At 53.4% G+C, this 21059-nt stretch overlaps 1 protein-coding gene across 2 annotated transcripts in view; it reads right to left on the bottom strand.

Annotated features, from left to right (window-relative positions):
- Nucleotides 1-21059, bottom strand: part of MYOM2 (myomesin 2) — a 73662-nt gene that overhangs the window by 7254 nt on the left and 45349 nt on the right. For both annotated transcript variants that reach the window (XM_040489802.1, XM_040489803.1), the window contains exons 19-31: nucleotides 19816-19942; nucleotides 19217-19395; nucleotides 18081-18195; nucleotides 16979-17135; nucleotides 16790-16896; nucleotides 14286-14330; nucleotides 13589-13725; nucleotides 8865-9009; nucleotides 8696-8755; nucleotides 7334-7401; nucleotides 2405-2518; nucleotides 2129-2216; nucleotides 1571-1609 (exon numbers count right to left, since the gene is read on the bottom strand). In XM_040489802.1, coding sequence (XP_040345736.1) covers nucleotides 1571-1609; nucleotides 2129-2216; nucleotides 2405-2518; nucleotides 7334-7401; nucleotides 8696-8755; nucleotides 8865-9009; nucleotides 13589-13725; nucleotides 14286-14330; nucleotides 16790-16896; nucleotides 16979-17135; nucleotides 18081-18195; nucleotides 19217-19395; nucleotides 19816-19942 — 1381 coding nt within the window. The remainder of the gene's footprint in view (nucleotides 1-1570; nucleotides 1610-2128; nucleotides 2217-2404; nucleotides 2519-7333; nucleotides 7402-8695; nucleotides 8756-8864; nucleotides 9010-13588; nucleotides 13726-14285; nucleotides 14331-16789; nucleotides 16897-16978; nucleotides 17136-18080; nucleotides 18196-19216; nucleotides 19396-19815; nucleotides 19943-21059) is intronic.

Here is a 21059-nt window from a genome sequence, read left to right as displayed (position 1 = left end):
TGCTTGTGTGTCTCTGTGTGTGTATCTGTGAATGCGCGCGTGTGTGTGTGTGTGTGTGTGTGAGCCTGTTTGTGGGCACTGCCGATGCTCCCAGGAGAAACTGAGGGAGGCGAGTGTGCTGTGTCCCCGAGGATGCAGGATGGAGACGGCCCCACCGACAGGTCCAAGAACAAAGGCCCCATTTTCTGAAAGCCGAGGGGACCCACGGCACAAGGGATGGTGGTCTGTGACGAACGGCAGGTGGCATGGGAGTCCACAGACGTCGCTCCGGGACTAACGCAAGGCCGGGACACCTCGAGGTCGCCAGAAGTGTCCCTGCGGCCTGCGAGGGGCCCGCGGAGAGGACGGCCCGGGGCAGCAGGCGGGGCCCTGGGGGTCCTGGACCGTGGCACGGGGCGCGGGAGCTGCGGGGAAAGCGGTGCGCTCCCAGCACACACGTGTCTTTCAGCAGACGGCAGCGGCTCCTGCCCCTTTCCCTCAGGGGCTTCCGCACACGCGGGCCTGGCCTCTCGGGAGAACACGGTCTTCGCGTGTGTGCCCCTGGAAGGCCCGCGTCTGTTCTCTCACTACTCTGGCCCCCGCACGCGCCCGCTCACGTCTTCAAGGACGGCGCTCGGCTGCCTCCACGGCGCGTGTGACATGACAACTTAACACAAGGTAGTTCCCAGGGGCGCGGGAGCGCACCCACCTCCCAGACAGCTCCATCCGCCTTCCCCAGGGGCTCCACCGCCACGAAGGCGTGTTTGGTCCCTTAATGACCATCGAGGCTAAAACTCGCTTAAAACGTGGTCACGTTTCCTTGACCGAAAGTAGAAAGAAGTGAAATCTAGCCCACAGAGCTGTTCTGAGGAAACAACAAAAACCACAAAGCCACAAGAAGCTTTTGAGGAGAAGGTCAGAAAGCCTGGCGAGAAAGCACTTGGGTTTGGAATTGGACGTGCGCTACTTGGCGGGAGAGCCGCGGCTCGAGCCAGCGAACACCCACAGTTGAGCCGGGTTCCTGCTGCGGGCCTGGCCGCTTGCTCCGAAGACAGAACTTAGGGGATTTCTAGAAAGCCCACAGCGATAAGTGGTGTAACCCTTAGCATAAAACTACACGAATGCCAGCTAAGGTTACTGAGTTACTGACCGATCCCTTCATTGTCCGTTTCCGTGGAAGGGGACGTGGAGAGAAAGAATTTATTTGCAAAGCTAGAGAATGGCCTAATACGTACGACGCAAAGCCAGAGGCTTAAAATCTACAATTGCTGCTCCACATGGGTAATAAAGACGCTGACAGCAATTACGTGCACGGCAATCATCCAAACAAAGCGGCGGCAAATCGGAAGACGTGGCTAATCAGGAAGTCCCAACTGGGTTTTTTAAAATACGACATAGATCCTAAATACAGTGCTGGAGACCCCTTCAGAAAGCCTCGGGAGCGGTCGGCGGACGGCTCTGTCCGGCCCCCGGGCCGCCCGGCGTCCACACGCAGGTGCCTCAGCCTTCCCCTTGCGGTGCTAAGTGACCGTCTCCGCGAACGAGATGTCCGCACCCAAAATAACTCGCAAGTTAGTGGGCATTTACTTACCGCAGACTCTGCTCATTGCCAAAACCATATCCTCGTACACTGAAAAGAAGAAGGAGAGGTGCCGTTACGACGTACACTTTTATCAGGACGCAGCATTTTCATGTTTAATTAAATGGATACAGGAAATCATCATGTTCATTTGAAAAATGAAACATTACAACGGTGACATTTATCCATTAAAGGTTCACGTGTGTCATAAATCCCTCTAACCTGTTCGCTTTTTAAACAAGGAACAAGAAAACCTTACGCCACGTAAATCCACAACTATACCTTTAATTGAATTTAACTTCCTCGCTGTTTCAATCATTTTAACTGCATTAGTAACGGGATAAAACCTGGCTTACGATGACACGCTCAAATGGCGTTTCTAATGAAGGCGAAGTAACATCACACGTTCTTCTAGAACGCTGAAGCAGGTTAGAATGGAAATAAAACACAAATCTTTCTCCTGCTGCGTTACCCCCATAAGGACACGGACGGACGTGCCCTCATAGCACGTGGCATCCCGCTGGCAAAACGGATCTCTCGTTGCGGGGAGCAAAGAGGATTTTGTTTTACCTTTGCCAGCGATCTCCAGGACAGACACATCTTGACCTCTGTCGTCTTTCAACGTTGCCTTGTATTCGCCGAGGTCCTTCTTTGACAGCTGCAAGAAAACATACCCCACGTGCGTGTAAAATCAATGCCAAGATGGAAAATGTAAGAAGTGCTAATACGGTTTTTAGCCAACCCTGGGAATTCAGGTTACAAACTGGGAGACAGCGCAGGATTTGCAAGTTCTTAGAAAGACGAGCTTTTGTTTGGCCCTCCACCGTTTCACACAACACGGCGTACCTTCGGTATGAGGAGCTGACAAACTCCCTTCTCCAGGTCAGGCAACGTCTCCGTTTCATACAGAACGTCATCCCTCAGCCATTTGAAAACTGTTTCTTTCTTAGTGTTTGCAACCTACGAGGCAGAAATCTTACGGTTAGTATGTAAATTACTCCAGGAAAAAGTCTCTGGATTTTAAATCACAGACTTAAAAAAAAAAAATACCATCAATGTGTATTATAGCCTCAAATAGAGGCTTATGGAAAAGCTGTCCGTCCTAATAATGGCCAACAGACTTCTAAATTCCAGCTTCTGAAATAATTAAGCCCTCACAGCTGCACACAGAAGGACAAATTGTCCTAGTCCGCGGAATTAAATGATGTGAGGCGCTTTTGGTTTATGTGAAATGCCAGTGATAAAAACAAGTCGTAAGCAGTGTATTTTAAATTTGCAGATAATATGAAATACTCTTAGACGTCTCTAAGACCATTCACTGGCTGCTTTTCGGCAGTAGGACATTTCAGATGTGTCCGTATGGAGTGAATGCAACCATAACACAAGATAAGCCCACTGGGAATGGGAACTCCCCTTGTACTAAAATTCCTCACAAGTCAACCTCTAACGTGAGCTTGAATTTGAAACTAAGCTTTGCAGAATTCCAAGGGGGAGTACGCATGTCGATCCACATGCTGTGACACTGACACGTACATCATACGGGTGAGAAAGAAGCCTGGTTCCTATGAACGGAACGTACCGGCCACACCAGAATGCACGGGCTGGACTTACATCCGTTTCGTTTACTAGATGCATTTACATCCCATACATACGGGCTCAGCCACAGGGAGGCCAGTGTCGAACAAACAAATGACAAGTAACCAGACAGCGAGACTCGATCCGATTGCGCGGTAGCACGGCCCAGAGCTTCCGCGTGGGCCCTGAGCTGGTGTCACTGGTGACAGCGTCAGAGCGCCATCCCCGGACAGCAGGGACTCTGAGTGTGCTACTCACACTTGCACCCCAGGCCACGGCGGCACGCCCACGAATGTCTGCTGAGCGGGTGGACAGACTGTTCCCACCAGACTGTGGGACAGGAGCCTGGTTCTCTAGCCAGAAGCAAGAGTTGACAATGAATGGCAGGACGGACTGCATCCAAACAATTCCGGCAGACGACCTCCCGTCCCTAACCAAACCTCGGTATCCATTTTCAGTGTCAACCCTCCCCCTCACATCCTTCACCTCAAGTCAGTACTGCTTTCCCTGACTCTGGTTCTCCTGGCTGCGTTGTCCTTGAGCGCTAAATAAACCCTTTCCAAGGGCCTCCCGCCTCTGTTCTCTACAACAGACACCCTCAACTGGCTTCCCGGTCCAAGAGCTGGGACGTTCTTCTGCACCTGGAGGACTCCGGTCTTTCCTCTGTACTCTCTACGATTTCTCCCTACTGCTCCTAAATGTACATAAATACCTCGAAAAGACAGTAGCAAGACCCCCAAGACATCCACGTGGCACACGCCTGACTCACTCTCCAAGAGGGAGCGCCCTGAGTCCCCACGTCTGCTGTACAAGAACTTTCTAGAAGATTTTCTTTGCTTTCAGACTCAAGTTGCTTTTACTATAAACTTTTCTTTTAAAAGACGTTTTTTTCTGGGGCACCTGGGTGGTTGGATCGGTTAAGCGTCCAACTCTGGATGTCAGCTCAGGTCATGGTCTCATGGTTCATGAGATCAAGCCCCAGATCTGCCTCTGTGCTGAGAGCATGGAGCCTGCTTGGGATTCTGTCTCTCTCCCTCTCTCTCTGCCCCTCCTCTGCTACCTCTCTCTCTCTGTCAAAATAAATAAACTTTACAAAATATATACATAAATAAATTAAAGACGGTTTTCTGTAAAGTTATATGAATTATGTACCCTTGCATAAATTATCTCCATGTGTCTCAATGTCTCCATTGTTTCTTAAGTAAATTTTAAAAATCTGCCCAAGTATCATTAAGGGAAAAACTATGTAAAACAGGTGACAGAATCACAGGAGATGGGGACCCAAGTACACAAATTAAGTGCATTAAACTGCAAAATACTCAAATCCCAGTTAATATGTATTCAGTTTCTCCAATAGCTGTGTTTAAACACTTATAAATCGCTTTGGTCAGGGAATGTGAATCGTCCTCACAGATTATATGTGAAGGCACATACCACTGGGATGATAGCAGATGTACACGCAGACGGAGAATTCCCATTTCGCCCATGGAGGCGGCTACTGAATGCCCACAATCAGGAAAAGACAATGACCCAACCACCACCAGCCCCTCTGCCCCGGCTGGCCAACGAGAGCTGCTGACTGTCTGAAGAACAGACCTGGGCAGTTGCTGGGGTCGAAAACGTTGAAGATACACACCTTCTTTGCATTTGACAATCATCGGAAAACACTGTTGTTCTTCTGATCCTGTTTCCGAAGTAAACGGCCCGTCCTCGGGGACCTTGTGGAGTTTCCCTGTAGAATACCTACTGTTCCCACTTGCTGACCAGACACTTGTAACTTCGGTGCCCGTCAGCTTCTTGTACTTTAACAATGAGGTGGGGCGCCGGGCGGCTCAGTCCGTTCAGCATCCCACTTTGGCTCAGGTCATGATCTCGCGGTTTATGAGTTCATGTCCCTAATCGGGCTCCGTGCGGACAGCACAGAGACTGCTTGGGATTCCCTCTCTCCCTCTCTCTCTCTGCCCCTCACCCACTCACGTTCTCCCTCTCTCTCAAAAATAAATACACATTAAAAAAAAAAATGTTTTTAATGAGTTTGTCTCTGCGTCTTCCTTATAAGCATACCGGGGTAAGAAACTCACTATGAGAAGACAGACATCCAGGAATTTTTCTGAAATGGCTCTATAACAACCTCGAGTGTGTCAAATATCAAAACTTTAGCCTCGGCTATTACACACACAAAAAGGCCAGGAACAGGGCCTCTAGTTTTGAATTAGTCGCCAACACCAACAATGAGTGGGGGCGAACAGGAAAAGGTCGGGGTAAGCATGGGGTCTCAAGGCCCACCGGGAATGCACCGAGGGCGCCCACGGCCCTCACGCGGCTGCCTCCTGCAGACCGTCCTTACCTCACGCCCCCTGTCCCGGGGCCCTGTGCCCCCGCCGCATGTCAGCGCCCTGCACGTTTCTGCACCTGAGCACGGGCCTCCCCTTTACCCCGGCCCCTCATCTGACAACAGCAACGTGGAGAAGCCGGCATCCTGGTGCCCCTGCCCCGCTACCCCGGCAACCCCACAGTCACCCGTCTCCTCCTGCCCCCCCCCCCCCGAATGCCAGCTCCCTGCACGGATGCACACCCGCATGGCCCACCTGCTCCTTCTCCATCAACCCATCAGGCCAGGGGCACAAGCGGCTGACGACTGAATCACCAGCACACAGCGCCCGTTCTCAGCTCCTCAGACCGGCCCCTCACGCCGTGGTCCTGACCGTCGCCCGTTCTCACCTCCTCAGGTGAATGCCGCTCCATCCTACTTTCCTTTGCTTTCACCCCATAACTCTTTGTTCCCGACTTCACTGAGATACAGTTGGCAATATCATTATTTAAGTTTAAGGGATACGACGTGATGATACGATATATTCAACTACCACGAGATGGTCACCACCTCATCCATCCCCTTACATAATCACCTTTTTTTGTGTATATTTATGGTTGAGAACTCGAAGATCTGCCCTCAGCAGTTTTAAGGGTGTTATATGGTATTACCAACTACAGTCACCATGCTGTCCATTTACCAGCCCTAGAACTACTCATCTCACCACTGGAAGTTTGTGCTCTTTGACCAACTTCTCCCCAGTTCCGTAACCCCCAGCCCCTGGCAACCACCCTTGCGCTCTGCTTCTGTAAGCTCAGTTCTTTTAGATTCCACATATACGTGCAATCGTACGGTGTTTTCCTTCTCTGTGCGACTTACTTCGCTTGGCACAATGCCCTCAAGGTCCATCCATGTTGTCACAAGTGGCAGGCTGCCCTTCCTTCCAAAGGATGAATAACCCTCCACATTAAGGATACACACACTGCATTAACCCATTCATCTGCCCACGGACACTTGGCTGCCTCCTTCGGCTGTTGGGAAAAATGCTGTGGTCCACACGGACGCACAGATACCTATCTGAGTTCCCGGTTTCAATTCCTTTCTCTGCCGGATCCTTGGATAATTCTACATTTAATTTTTGAGGACCTGCCTTACCATCTGCCATGACGCCCAGCCTCCGAACATCCACAAGTTGGCAGTTTCCGAGCTCCGTTGCTTTGTCCGTGCCCTGGGCCTCCCTGGACAAGTCTCTCCAACCTGACTGCCCCTGGACCATTCCTGGTCTTCCTCCAGTGTCTACCCCAAAAACCCTCACTCTGTTGAAATTCTCTGTTTACCTTCTCTTTCATCTGCTCGTCTGTGAGTAGCTTGAGGAACAAAACCCTGCATTATCGATCTTCCCCAGCACCTATGATAGTGCCAGTCTTGCAGGAGATGCTCCTTAAAGTCTGGTCCCCCAGAGATCTGTATAGTCAGTAGTAACTAAGGCTTACTTTACTATTCAATTGTTAAAGAAAAGCATTAAGGAGCATCTTATTCCCAAAACATACCTTTTATTTCTTAAAGAAACCACGTGAGCGGCATGGGAATCACCGGATGAATGTCATCGTGGCACACTGTCCCTGAGTTCACTCACCAAGATCTTAAATCTTCTAAACGTGGCCCACTTGACTTCCCTGGCACACCACCACACCATAGTCCCCTCATAAAGAGCAGAGACAGGCACGGAAGTGTAAGACCACAACGTCCACAAGACGCAAAGTCGCTCGGCACGCCCACGTGCGGCGTTTCTTCGCGTCCTGGGACGGACGGCACACGCTTCCCCGAAAGGGCTCTCGCCGGCCCACGGACGACACCTTACCACTCTCTTGTTGGAGCTCAGTCCTCACCTTACAAACAAGTCGAACCTCGCACTCGTCTGTAACATCCCAGTGCAAATATTCAGCAAAATGAGGGCCTGGGGGAAAATAGAAAAGTTTTAAAAGGGGGAAAAAATACACACACACACACACACACACACACACACACACACACATCACACCCACGCAATGCATATATATATATATACACACACACACACACACACACATATATATTACACACATACGTATACATACATATACATCACACCCACACACACGCATATATATACACACACATATATACCACACACACATATATACACCCACACACACATATATACACACATATATATCACACCCACACACATGCATATATACACATACATATATATATCACACCCACACACATATATATCACGCACAGGCAAACATATACATATATATGTGTGTGTATCTATACTTGTGATGCATTTTGAGCAGAAGAACATAGCTTTTCTGTTTGAAACTGAGATGACATTTCTGATGGATGTACCCTTTCCTCATCACCACCCCCCGAATCATTCATGTGGTAAGTACTGAGTTCTGACCAGCCCCGGTCCCCAGAAGCTCAAGGTCATGGCGTCCAAAACACCAGCTCAGGTCTAGCATACGGGAGTGGCCTGGAGATCCAGCTCGCACTTTGCACGGTGCCCCAGATTGAATGGGGGACCGTGGGAGACTATGTCGCTGTGGGATGGCCAGACCACAAAGGGATGGAAAATGTGGGGGGGGGGGGGGGGGGGGGGGGGGACGAAAAGGAGACCAGTGGGCTCGGGAGAGACTAGCTGGTCTGCAGGTTGGCCACAGAGCCCGGGTACCTCTGGTTACCCTGATCATGTCCCTGATTCGCAGTGACAGAAGTATGAACACTACATAGTGGATTCCGGGGCTTTTAAAGGTAGAAGCAAGAAAAGAATACAGATGAAATCCATGTAAAGTGCAAAAACCAGAAAAATACCCAAATTTCTGCAGATAAAAACCATCTAACATCGCGGTCATTTAAAATAGCATTTGGTCATTGGGCATTGTTTAAGGCAGAATTGGCCTTAAACAAGCATTCAAATAAACACTGAGTCTGGGGGCTCCTGGGTGGCTCAGCTGGTTAAGCGTCTGACCTCACCCCGGGTCATGATCTCGCAGTTCGTGACTTCAACCCCTGCATCAGGCTCTGTCCTGACGGCTGGGAGCCTGGAGCCTGCTTTGGATTCTGTGTCTCCCTCTCTCTGCCCCTCTCCTGCGTGCTCTCTCTCTCTCTCTCTCTCTCAAAAATAAATAAACATTAAAAATTTTTTAAAAAAGAAAACACTGAGTCTGCTGGGGGCTCGTGCTGGGGGTGGGTTAAGTACATACCTTGCTTCCTGAGGAACTCCTTTCTTTGAAATTCAGCCTCATCCAGAATAGCCTTGAATGCTAAATTCGGTATTTAAGGGGGAAAGGAATGAAAATGTTTGCTTCTGTGGGGTCAACACAATTTTCTTTGAATTTTCTTTTACAGGCGTACAAAAAGAGCGTTGCATACCGTCTCCGATGAGAACCAGAGAAGACTGACTTTTGGCTTTTCCGTCATGAATCTGCACAGTGTAGGTGCCTTCGTTCTCGATAGTAAATCGGTCCATGACCATCTCGATAATGCCCGTTGCTTTGTCGCATTTAATTCTGTGTTTCTGGAAGCAAGGGGGGAAGTAGAGAGGTCTACAGTGAAATTCCGTCTTCCGGTCTGATCCCTGACGTTAGGTAGTGGCATAACGTCACTACTGCATCTTCGGGGACTGGGACGTACACAGAAACACAGAATGAAGTTTTATCCACTGAACCTCTTGGAGAACGGCACATCCACCAAGGGACACGAACATCCCCTCGGTGACCAAGCCCGCGTTCCGCGTGGGAGCCGACGACGCCAGGAAGGCTCACTCCCAAGAACAGGCGCCTAGCGCGAGAAAATCAGACACGCAGGAGGGACGAAACGGTGTGCATGTCAGCGTGCCCCACGCTGACCACGAAACCACGGGGAGCCAGCAGCAACGCACCGCGTGGCCCGCGGCTCCGAGGCCGCCGTGTGACCAGGGCCACGGGAGCTGCGTGTCGGGCGGGCGGAGGTTTTCTGGAGGAGCGAGGAGGAACCGTGCGTGCCTTGGCATTTCTGGCACCTTGCGCCCGAGTCCGTCCTGAGGCCGCGGCCCGACACGGCCTCTGAATGCTCCCAGCTGACCGCCGGCCCCATGCCCCGCAGACTGGTGTGGGGAGCACTTGCCTGAACAGCCCTGGGGATCGGCTGGGTGCCTTCCCGTGAGATCCCCGCAGTGCCCGCCTGCCCTACAGGGCCATGCCTTGCCCCGGTCCAGATGTCCTCTCGCCGCCCGCCCGTCCGGCTGGACGGTAAACCCTCAAGAGCGAGGACTGTCCTCACCCTTTCCACCTGGCACGTGAGCGCCCAAACGAGCGTGTAGGGGATGCTCGACGAGAAAGTCAGCCTGTGCCGATCGGCTCATTTTGCCGTCTACGGCGCCGAGCTGGCTGCAGCGTAGTTCCCCACCGACGCGTCCGACCGGGGACGTGACCCCGTGCTGCCCAGCCCACCCGAAGCCCGGCTTCCTTTCACGCTGCTCTCATCTTTCGTGACGAGCTGACACGCGCTGACGTTTTGTGGTGGCTAACGGACTCCATCTTATTCCCACCTCGGACGCCACGGAATCTGAAACTAAGCAGGGCCACGGAGGTGCAGGGACCACATCCAAAGAATGAGTCGTCTCCGATGCAGAGAATCAGCAGGGAAAGGACAGCACCAAGGCACTGGGGCTCCTCCCTAGAGATGCTGCTCACGGCAGGGCCTCGACCTCCGCGTGCCCAGGGTGACCTACAGGACGGCCCCTGCCGGCTCTCGTCCTCCCATTAGGCTGAGCCCCACTGGGACTGTGGCAGTGACTCTCCAACCTGAATGACGACCTCGCTCCTGAGAGGGGGAGGCCCACGAGCCAGGAGAACAGAACAAACACCCGTGACCCGCGGTCAGCAGGCTAAGGAAACCCCATTGGCCCCCTAGAAAGTGCGCTCCATGACATGCCCCTTTCTAAGAGTTTAGAATTTCTGTCTGCAGGTAACTTAACAGAAAACCTGTGAGCAGGGGCGCCTGGTGAGCGGGAGGGGGGGCGGTCAGTCGGTTGAGCATCAGACTCTAGATTTCAGCTCAGGTGGTGATCTCTGAGTTCGTGAGCTCGAGCCCCACGTCGGGCCCTGTGCTGACAGCTCAGGGCCCACTTGGAATTCTCTCTCCCGCTCTCTCTGCCCCTCACTCTCTCTCCCTCTCCCGCTCTCTCTGCTCCTCCCCCGCTTGCTCTCTCTCGTCTCAAAATGAATAAACATTATTTAAAACATCTGTGAACGGAGCCAGAGAAACAGGACTCGCTTTCTGACAAACACCGCGTGTAATTTCCACGGTGTTCTCCTCTCTCTGAGACCACACTGACGCCTCAGCATTCCAAATGGCTGTGTCCCAAGAGACTTCAGAACACAGCTATTGGCAAAACAGCAACTTTGCCCGGTTTACCGGTGAGCGCATCTCCAGGAGCATCGGGCACCGTCTAAACTCTCCCGCAGGAAGGCCAAGGCCCCCGTCTTGGCCCGCTCCCCTCCGGCTCCTGGCATCTAGCTGTCACACCGCCAGCGCTCAGCACAGGCACCACCAGGCTGGCCTGTCCCCCGCCCACCTCCCCCAGACTCACCCCGGGCACCCCCGTTCCCCAAGCCTTCCTAACGGCTTGGGCCTCTCCCGTCTCCGCTGCCCCTGAGCTCAGATGGCCCTGCTGCTCTGTTCTCAGTCCCTGTGTCCTCCCCTGAGGGACCCGGTCCTCCAGCTCCAGGGGACCCTCCAGGAGGGCAGGCTCACCTCACTTCTCTGTCCCTACTGCTGGGCTGGCTCCGGGGGACCATCAAAAACGATTCGCAAAACATACCCCGCGGGAGACAAAGACGACTACCACATTCTCAGTGGTTAACGATGAGGCTTCAGGTCCTGGCTCATCAAATACACCTTGTGGGTTTTAAGTGAATCAAACCTACTCCCCGGCCCTGACTTCCAGTCGACATTAAAAAACCACCTTCATAGTTAGAAATTGCAGTGCGATTTCACGGACGTACGGCACACGTATGTGCTTGTTTGAGGTCATTTACGCCGTGTCCAGATGGGACGCTGCTCTGTGGAACGTGACGGAGAGACAGAAATGAGCAAGAAAGGCTGGCTTCAGATCGCTTTCCGGGAGAGAGAGGCCAGGGCAAGAAGCGGTACTGAGCACAGAATGTGGAGTCGCTCCTGGTGGGGGTGGGGGGGTGCGGGGGGCAGGAGGAGGGGAAGGTCTGTAAGTGAGGGCACACTCAGACACCTGTAAGCAAGGGGACCCCAGGAGCCTCCTCGTCAAGTCTGAGAAGCCCAAACACGGCACTCTCACCCCCCAGACTCTTAACAACACAACAGCCGTTTCTGTTTTCTCGGCTTCCGCACTGTGGTGTCTGGGCAGGTTTTAGGAATTCATTAGGCTTCTCGCTATTATGCAGCCAGATGAAGTTCAACGATTTTCCGGGCGCCATAAATACAGGCTTTTATGTGACTTACGCAAAATAACATCAATCTTCACATGGGAAAGTCACCTGTGGATTGCTAATTAAGCCAGTGAAACAGCTCAGCCCTACTCCAAAAGATTAGCCACGCGGCAAAGACATCAGTTTTTAAAGCAAGGTCTATGCGGCAGGTAGGAAACGTTAATCAAAAGATGTTCTTCAAATAAAGTGCAATTACACTAACTTCCTTTTCACCTCCTGGCACGATCTCTGCTCGAAGAAAATGCCTCCAGTTCCTTCATCATGCCATACTCTCCCAGGGACAAGAGTCACGTTTCTGGCTTGTTTGCAACCAGGAAGAAGATGCTGCTATCTGTCAGCCGATCCTCCCACATCTATGAGTCTAACGTACGTCACTGTTTTTCAAGGTGAAGAAAAATCACACGCTCCTTGTCCATTCAGGATTTCTGCCCGATAGCCGCTCACGCTGCCAGAGAAGCTTTTCCAAACGCCCACCGGACACAATGCCCGCACTAGGGGTGAGGGGCCCGGTGAAAGGCACCTGCGTGGCTACAGCGATTCCCACATTTCAACCGCCCCGTGAACGTGTGTGCAGCACACACAGGGGTGAGGCGTTCAGGGGTTAGGAGGATGGTACCCGGACCAAGGACACTTCACACTGAGCATCCAGGGGAAGAGCAGAGGAAGTACAGTCCCCTAGCTTTCCGTGCACCAGTAACGAAAGGGCCCATCGAGCAAGGTTTTCCTTTAGCTGGATCTCCAGGTGAACTAGAGTTACTAGACAAGAGGAAATACGTCGAAACACAATCAAGGTTCCACAGCCAGAAAAGGAATCTTTAGAGTAACTGTAGGATTCGTTGCACACAATGAAAAGCAGAACAACGGTAAAAGCGTTCGAATCCCAGCACGCTACACATTGTTGGCGATTCTGCTGGTCTTTGCCCAGATCTGCCATAACAGAGAGCAGCCTAAAAGTTCAGGGAAGGTGTAGAAACAGATTTACCAGGAGGTGCCTGATACGGGAAGTTCTCCGTGGGAGGGGGGCCCCCAGCGGCCATGTTGCAAAATGCATGCCTTCAAAACCACGATCGAGAATAAATACACCTATCCATCAGGGATATTCCCACGTCCCTCGTGTCACCTGGACCTTTTGATAAAACCAGGCTCAACGTCTCCGGGGTGGGGGGGGGGGGTGTGCCTGGGTGGCTCAGTCGGTCAAGTGTCCAACCTCGGCTCAGGTCATGATCTCGCAGTTCGTGGGTTTGAGCCCCGTGTCCGGCTCTGTGCTGAGAGCTCGGAGCCTGGAGCCTGCTTCGGGTTGTGTGTCTCCCTCTCTCTGCCCCTCCCCCGCTCACACTCTGTCTCGTTCTCTCTCAAAAATAAAAAAACATCCACAAATTAAAAAAAAAAAAAAACAGGCTCAACGTCTCTAAAACATAGTGTCATTTTTTTTAATGCTGGCAGGCTGGGATTCAGAGGGCTTCCGATCTCTTCTCTGGCCCAGGCCAATCTCTGAACATCCCAAGAATCAGCCATCACACAGGCATCTCACCAACCTGCCACACCCCAAATTCTACCGCTCAAACACAGAACACTGACTTTAAGGAAATGACCTACTGAAGTAAAACCTGGCCCTCTTCAAAGCCCCAGATCACTCACACATGAACTCACCTCGCTGTCGGAGACTTCTCTGTCGTTAATAATAAATCGGTAGCTGGCATCTGGTGATAAGTGCTCAGCCTGGAGCCAGAAGCGAACCTGGCCCTTATCAAAAATCTCATAAGCTAATTCTGATTTCAAAGGAATTGCTACAGGAAGAAAAGAAATCAGAAGTCAATAATGCATGAATCCTTATGAGAAAAATTGCTACATATTGGTGGAAAATATCAATCCCAGTTATTAAATTTTTTGCGAACGTGAAGCCCAGGAGTACTGAATTGGATTATGAAAACCCAAAATAAAAACAAACCCCTCGTTAGCCTGCTGTAGTTAAAGGCGTGCCGTGCGAGCTTTGTGTGCCTGTCGGCACAGCCTCGCTTTCCTGGCTGATCCGACGGCTGCGAATGTATCGATCTGTGTATTCAGTGTAACTCAATCACCCAAGGTGCCATCTGACTGACTCACTTGGATTAGGAACAGCTATGCTAAGCTAAGCCCCAAATTCTAACCACTCTCTATGCAATAAAAGTTTCTACGAGTTACAGTACCAATTCGTTTTTGTTTTAAATGTGCAGGGGACACGCCTGTAAGCTGGGAGCATGAAATGAAGGCGCTCTGCCCCAAAGAGCTCCTCCGTGAGCTCCGGGCGGCAACAAACACACCCCTCTCCCCCGGTTGCGTCAGCCTGCAGGGTCCCGGGCTCACTTACTGGGATTTTTGATTTCGTTGCTCAGGGCCATCAGACGTTCAAGCTCTAAAATTAAGAAAAATACTCGCGTCGGTTTTGCCCTGTACATTCAGAAGTTTACAAACAATCGAGCGGAGATGGGACATCACCGAGATTTAACCTGGGGTGGTGTAAGAAATGCGAACCGGAAGTGAAAGCACGAGTCGGAGGTAAGCCACCTTCGAACACTCTCTTCGGCTGAGATCCTCACCATTTAATAACCCGGTCCCGACGGGCAGTGGGGTGTGTGAGGGCGGAGCCTTGGGGACAGCGGGTTTGGGGTGGGGGCGGCTTGCAGAGAGGAGGTTTACAGAGATCCATTTCCAGACCCTCTAATTCCATAGGATCCTAATATGGATCCGGCAGGCTGGGGACGGGTGGGTGGTCTGTGATTTTCTTCCCCCTGCGAGATGGCCTTCTTCCAAATGCTTCCCCCCCCGCCCACGATTTCACTGTGATGTATTATTGTCGCAAGTTAACAAAAACAAAATGCATCACTCCTGAGTCTCAAGGACAAGCTAAGAAACCCTGAAGGTTCTCAGCCATTTCTTCCCTGCTTCCTTCTTTCCTTCTCTCCTTCCTCCTCAATGAGAATTGAGAAAGGCAGCCGTGGTCACGAAGGCATGTGTGAACACGCTGATTTGAACTCAACAATGAAGTCGGACTGCTCCTGACTGGACGGCTGGCCTGGCTTCCCGATGAGGTCTAAGGGTAGGAATCCCCGTAAATCAAATGGGCAAAACCTGCAGCTTCATCCACAAGACAGACGTCCAGAGTCCACATACGTTACAGAACACGCTGTGAATGCGCATCGTTTGCAACTATTTAAAAGGTGGGGCGCCTGGGTGGCTCAGTGGGTTAAGCGGCCGACTTCGGCTCGGGTCATGATCTCGCGGTCCGTGAGTTCGAGCCCCGTGTCAGGCTCTGTGCTGACCGCTCAGAGCCTGGAGCCTGTTTCAGATTCTGTGTCTCCCTCTCTCTGACCCTCCCCTGTTCATGCTCTGTCTCTCCCTGTCTCAAAAATAAATAAAACGTTAAAAAAATTTAAAAAATAAAATAAAATAAAAGTAAAGACGCCATCTAGAAGCTTAGCGATGTTGCCGAGGGGGTACAGACCACTCTTCAGGGTTACCTAGGGGTGTTTGGAGCCTGAATGGTTTGAGGACCATGGAGTTGGGTCAGAAAAGGCAGCCTAAAAGGCACTGGAGCAGATTGTGGATGTGCCCCTATCTCTGGGCACGGGCACACTGAGCGAGGACCCCACACTCAGACTCTGTGCAGAGCCCCCCGCTGGAGTCCTGCTCAGTCTGGTGAAATCTGCATTTGCTTCACCAGGCTTCCCAGCACCTGCACTGGACACGCAGGGGCCTGACGTCAGGGGCAGGGGGCGCCTCCCGGCGGGGGCCCAGGCCGCTCCCGCCTACCCACACCGGACGGCCACTCTAGCTCAGCTTGCCTCGGGACCACACTGCCTCCGGCCACCACGCCACGGGTGGCCGCACGGTCTGCTCATCAGGCACGAGAGGCATTTTAATCGAGGGCTTGGAGGGACTCAGAAGCTTCAAGGACCTGAAGAAACCTGTCTGGAACTGCACGGTTCACCCCACATCCCGGTAAGGCTAACCTTGACCTGCACGTACGGCAGACAAGGGCTGGACACAAACAGACTGAAGCCCAGGCAGCACAAGAATCCGCCTCCCGAGGCTCCCTCGTTTGCCTAGCGGAGTCGGGTATGTGAGCCCACCTGAGACCGCCTCCCCCGAGCCCTGTGGCCCGAACAGACTTTGCTCATTTCCTCCTTCGGTCTCCTACTCCTAGGAGAGTGCGAGAGGTTGACTCTGCTGGCTAGACCCTATTTCACACGCAGAAAATGCATGTTTTCTTTTATCGTCCTGATTATTCAATGTTGGGAGGGAAGGGGGCGTCTTCCGTACGTGTCCCCTGCATCAATCTCACGGACTTACCTGCTAATATGCCCCTCTCTGCTTGCAAGCCTCCGAAATGTAGCAAAACCCAACGTTAAAAGCACAAGGGGGAAGCGGGGGCCGCCTGGAGGGCTCAGGTGGCTGAGCATCTGACTCTTGGTCTCGGCTCAGGTCGTGATCTCAGTTGGTGGGTCCGAGCCCCGCATCGGGCTCTGTGCTGACAGTGCGGAGCCTGCTTGGGTTTCTCTCTCTCCCTCTCTCTGCCCCTCCCCTGCTCACTCCCTCTGTCTCTCTCTCGAAATAAATAAATAAACTTGAGAAGAAAAGGCACAAGGGGAAGCTGTAAAGGCAGCAGGTCCTGGGCCGGTGATTTACGTGGCGGACGGACTACAAACTCCAGAGTCTCCTCAGTCCCACCGTAGGTTTGCTTCTGTAAATGTCCCGCACCCCAGCCTCCCCCCGGCACACGCCCTTTCCCTAAGTGAGTCCTTCCTGTGTTGCCGTCAATCTTTTCAAGCGTCACACACCGAGCCAGGCGAGCCCACGTCACGTGGACCTTACCTTCTTCATCCAACACAAAACTGGAGGACACTCCATCGGTGTCGCTTACGGACACGGAGTACGTTCCTAAATCCTCTTTATCCGGCTTTTTGAAGTACAGCTTCGAGCTGAAAGGGAAGAAGCATAGGAAACGTTACCGTTTGTGACGGTTCCCCGGAGTCCCAGCGGCCAGCTCCAAAGCGGACTTACTGGTCTCCCACCGTCTCGATCCTAAACTTCCCGTCGTCTCCGACCTCCTCGTAGGCTTTGCACCAAGTGAACCGGGAGGCGTCTGTCATTTCTTGGCAGTCAAAGCTCAGGTAGATGTTTCCTTCCTCGTCCACACCCGCACTGATCTCCTTCGTGCCTGAAGGGCGCGGACACAACTAGACGCCTTAGGATTCTTTTTTTGGAGGGGTGGCTCCTTTTACCCCGACTCATCAGGTTGCTCTCCACGGTCACCGAGGACGCTGAGTCGGACCCGTCGGAGGGCAAACCACCGCGGGAGCAGAGGGCAGAGCACACTGGGCGTTCCGTCCACCCCCCCTCTGTGTCCAGGCCCGCCGTGGAGAGTGTGTCGGCCAGGAAGACCCTTCCTCTGTCTGAGATCTGGCCCCTCACCCCTGCTAGGCGCCCGGGCAGCTGTGGGCACACGCGGGCCCCCCTCTCTGCTCTCCTTCCCTGAGGGGCAGTGGGGCGGGGGTACTTCTGGCTACTCTGGGAGCAGGTGGACACCCGGCCCATCGCAGGCCAGTCCGAGTCGGCCCCTCGGGAACCAGGGTCACGTCAGCCTGGGCAGGTACGAATCGATCACCGGTTTCCGAGAAGACAGAGAGGCACGGAACGCCGGGTGGCAGAAGGAAATGAAGCCAGCCCCAGGGAGGGGAACCGCCGACCCCCGTCTGCGGCTCGAGCACACTCCTTCCCCACGTGCCCTGTGCGCCGACCTCGTCCTCAGAGGTCACCTCCACGGGCCTTTGGCTACTTGGAACCGCGAGCAGTACCAACGGCTTCATGAGCTCCTGGTCCAGAGGCAGCAGTGAAACGAAGACCACTGTCATCCCCGCCGGTTGCGGTCCTCCTCCACGTAAAGCTGCCACTGACTCTGCCACGTGGCCTGGGACACCCCACCCTGACCCAAGGGTCTGCCAGGGCACGGGGCTGGCTGGACACACGCGCTCCCGTCTGCCACTCGGCTGCTCCAGCATCGCGACGGGACCCAGCCGTCGCCGCGCTCACGCGGACACAGAGCGCGCGCCCCTCCTCCCGCAGCCCGGCCACCGCCTCGCGTCGCTACGCGCTCCAGTCTCACCTGGTCTGGCCTCCACCAGCACCGGCTCAGACGTGTCCGACGGCCTTCCCACCCCACTGGCGTTCACGGCCCGGACCCTGAAGACATAGGTCTTACCCTGGTGCAGGTTACAGACCTTGGGAAGACAGAGAAAATACCCCATGTCAGTCGACAAATGACACAGACTTTATACTCTTCACATTTTACCGTGAACCTGCTTTTTAAAAAAGCAATTCATTTTCCAGCTAGAACGGCTGCACGCAAGGAACAAGGAAGGCCAGAGGTGAGACAGGCTGACGATCACTCCCAGCCTAACTTTGCAAGAGCAAACGCTCACTCTTCAATGTTGCTACATTGTTTCTTTTTTCTCTGCATGTTTCAAAGCAGAATTAAAATCACACCTCCAGTTTGCAACCTGAGGTTCCTACTTAACACGATTCTACGGGATGAAATATTATTTTCACGGTGAGTGCTAACTGCGCAAGATATCCCATCATTTGGAGGCATGAAGATTAAATCATTTTCCTCTCGCACACACGGAGGTAATGTGTACCGCAACCCGCACTGGTAAGTAAAGTATACCTAAGTCATTTGTTTTGCTAGATCCTTAGAAGCTGATCGGTTCATTCAGAAGAACCCGATCTTGTTTTACGCTGTCAGCTTGCTTCCCAGAGGCTGATGCCGATTTACGTGTCTGAAGGTGCAGCCGGGGACAAAACTCAGGTGTGGTCTTTACGTACAGGTCTTTACGCCATGCCATGCCACGGAGACCCCAGTCAAGCGACAAAAACCCCTGGGTGAGGGCAGCTGGGGAACAAACCAGCCAGGTGGCCTCCTGCTCCAAAGACCAGGGTCACAACTGCCCCCAGTGATGGGCAAACCGTAGATGCTAAAAATAGAAACATGTGGAGGAAGAACAGTGCAATCTTGTGAAATGTACTAAAGCTGTGCGTGTGCTTCTCGGGCAGACGTCTGTGAGCGATCCTGAATTATTCGGACGAACTCCAAGGCCTGGAGCGCAAAAAAACCAGTAGTGGAGACCGTGCACGGTGGCACCGAGCTATGCGGGCGGCCTCCTGGTGGCCCAGAGCCCGTCCGCAGCGGGACCAAAGTCACCCTCCCCGCGAAGCAGCGAGCAAGTGGAGGAACACGGTCACCTTTAAGTAACGGTTGGCGGTTGCTGCCTCGTTCACGGTGCTCCATTCTCCAGAATCCTCCTCCTTATAGTCCACAAAATACCCAGAAATGGGGCTGTTGCCCGTGTACATGGGCGCCTTCCAGAGCATGACCAGCGACGTGTCCCTGACCTCACAGAACGTCAGATCATAGGCAGGACCTGCAAAGTGGAACATACCCCGTGCGCATGCACGCACACGCCGGCCGCACAGCACAGCCGCCGCCCCGGGGAAACACTACTTTTTTACACCACGGACGTCGCTAATCTGCCTACTGAATGTCTCTATCGGCGTTTGTCCGAGAACGTCCGGGAGGAGCGTGGAGGGGGGAGTGGGGGGCGTCCGGCCGGCCCCACAGCCGCACATGGGGCACAGGGGGCACTGCGGCCACCCTCGCGATGGCTCGTGAGCCCACATCGCTGCTCAGGACCAGAAGCCTGTCTCACAGACAGAGCAGGTGCACCCAGGTGGGGCACGCGTGTTACCCAAGCCCACGCAGGAAACCTGTCCGCCGCAGCGCCCTCCCCCTGGCCAGCCCCATGCGTGCGCAGAGCACTCGGGGCCCCAGAGGGGACGCGTACCAGGCTCAGGCATGGTCCACGCCTCACACTTGAAGAGCTCGCTGGGGTCCGACGACTGCCCGATCCCCGCCAGGTTGACGGCCGCGATTTTGAACTCGTAGAGTGAGCCTTCTGTCAAGCCATCCACCTACGCGGATTATTCAAGTTAACACATGAAATAAGTGTTGCGTTGCAGTCCGTTCACGACTGACTCACGAATGAACCCCGAGGGAGGGGCCACGTCGGTAAACTGTGCAGTGCGGTCAGGGAGGGCTGCGGATGCCCCTGCCACCTGTGGCTGCTCCAGGGGACCTCACCTGCTTTGCCCTGTTCCTTCCTTGCATAACCTCACCTACAGGGGCGGCGTGATGACCCCCCCCCCCCCACCGGCAGATAGGGCTCCGGGGGCTTGGAGACACGAAGGCACAGAGGCAAGTGAACAGCAGAGCAGAGGGGCCCGCCCTCAAGCCCCTGTCCCTTCTGTGAACGCTGGCACATTGGCCGCCACGGGCTGGGGACCCGAGGCCTCCCTGCCAGACTAGGGCCTCACTCTGTGACACTGGGCAACCCGTCACCGTCCCCAGCACACCACCTGGAGGCCCTTCGGTCGGGACCTCAGCCACACGAGGGTCTGTACCCAAACGTGAGGGGAAGGCCTTGACCAGGACCCTTAGCTCTGCCTGGCAGTTTCCAGACAATACTGTCTCTAAAAACAGATGACCTGCAAAGCGAGTGTGTTTATAGTTCAACGGCCTTGGGCGCCTGGGTGGCTCAGTCGGTGAAGCATCCGACTTCGGCTCAGGTCCTGGTCTCATGGTTCATGGGTTCAGGCCCTGTGTCCAGCTCTGGGCTGACAGCTCAGAGCCTGGAGTCTGCTTCGGATTCTGGGTCTCTGTCTCTCTCTGCCCCCACCCACCCACTCATTATTGTCTCTCTCTCTCTCTCTCTCTCTCTCTCTCTCTCTCTCTCTCAAAGGTAAATAAACATTAAAAAAAATTTTTTTAAGTAAATGCTTTTCTCTTAAAAAAAATTTAAAACAAAAAAAAAGGGGGGGGCACCTGGGTGGCTCAGTTGGTTAAGCGTCCGACTTCGGCTCGGGTCATGATCTCATGATCTGTGAGTTCGAGCCCCGCGTCAGGCTCTGTGCTGACAGCTTGGAGCCTGGAGTCTGCTTCGGATTCTGTGTCTCCCTCTCTCTCTGCCCACCACCCCCTGCTCATTATTGTCTCCCTCTCTCTCTCTCAAAGGTAAATAAACATTAAAAA

This window comes from Herpailurus yagouaroundi, unplaced genomic scaffold (assembly GCF_014898765.1).
Source record: "Herpailurus yagouaroundi ecotype Mexico unplaced genomic scaffold, PumYag 181, whole genome shotgun sequence".
In the NCBI taxonomy this organism is placed as follows: domain Eukaryota; kingdom Metazoa; phylum Chordata; class Mammalia; order Carnivora; family Felidae; genus Herpailurus; species Herpailurus yagouaroundi.
This window is presented reverse-complemented; position numbering and strand designations above follow the sequence as displayed.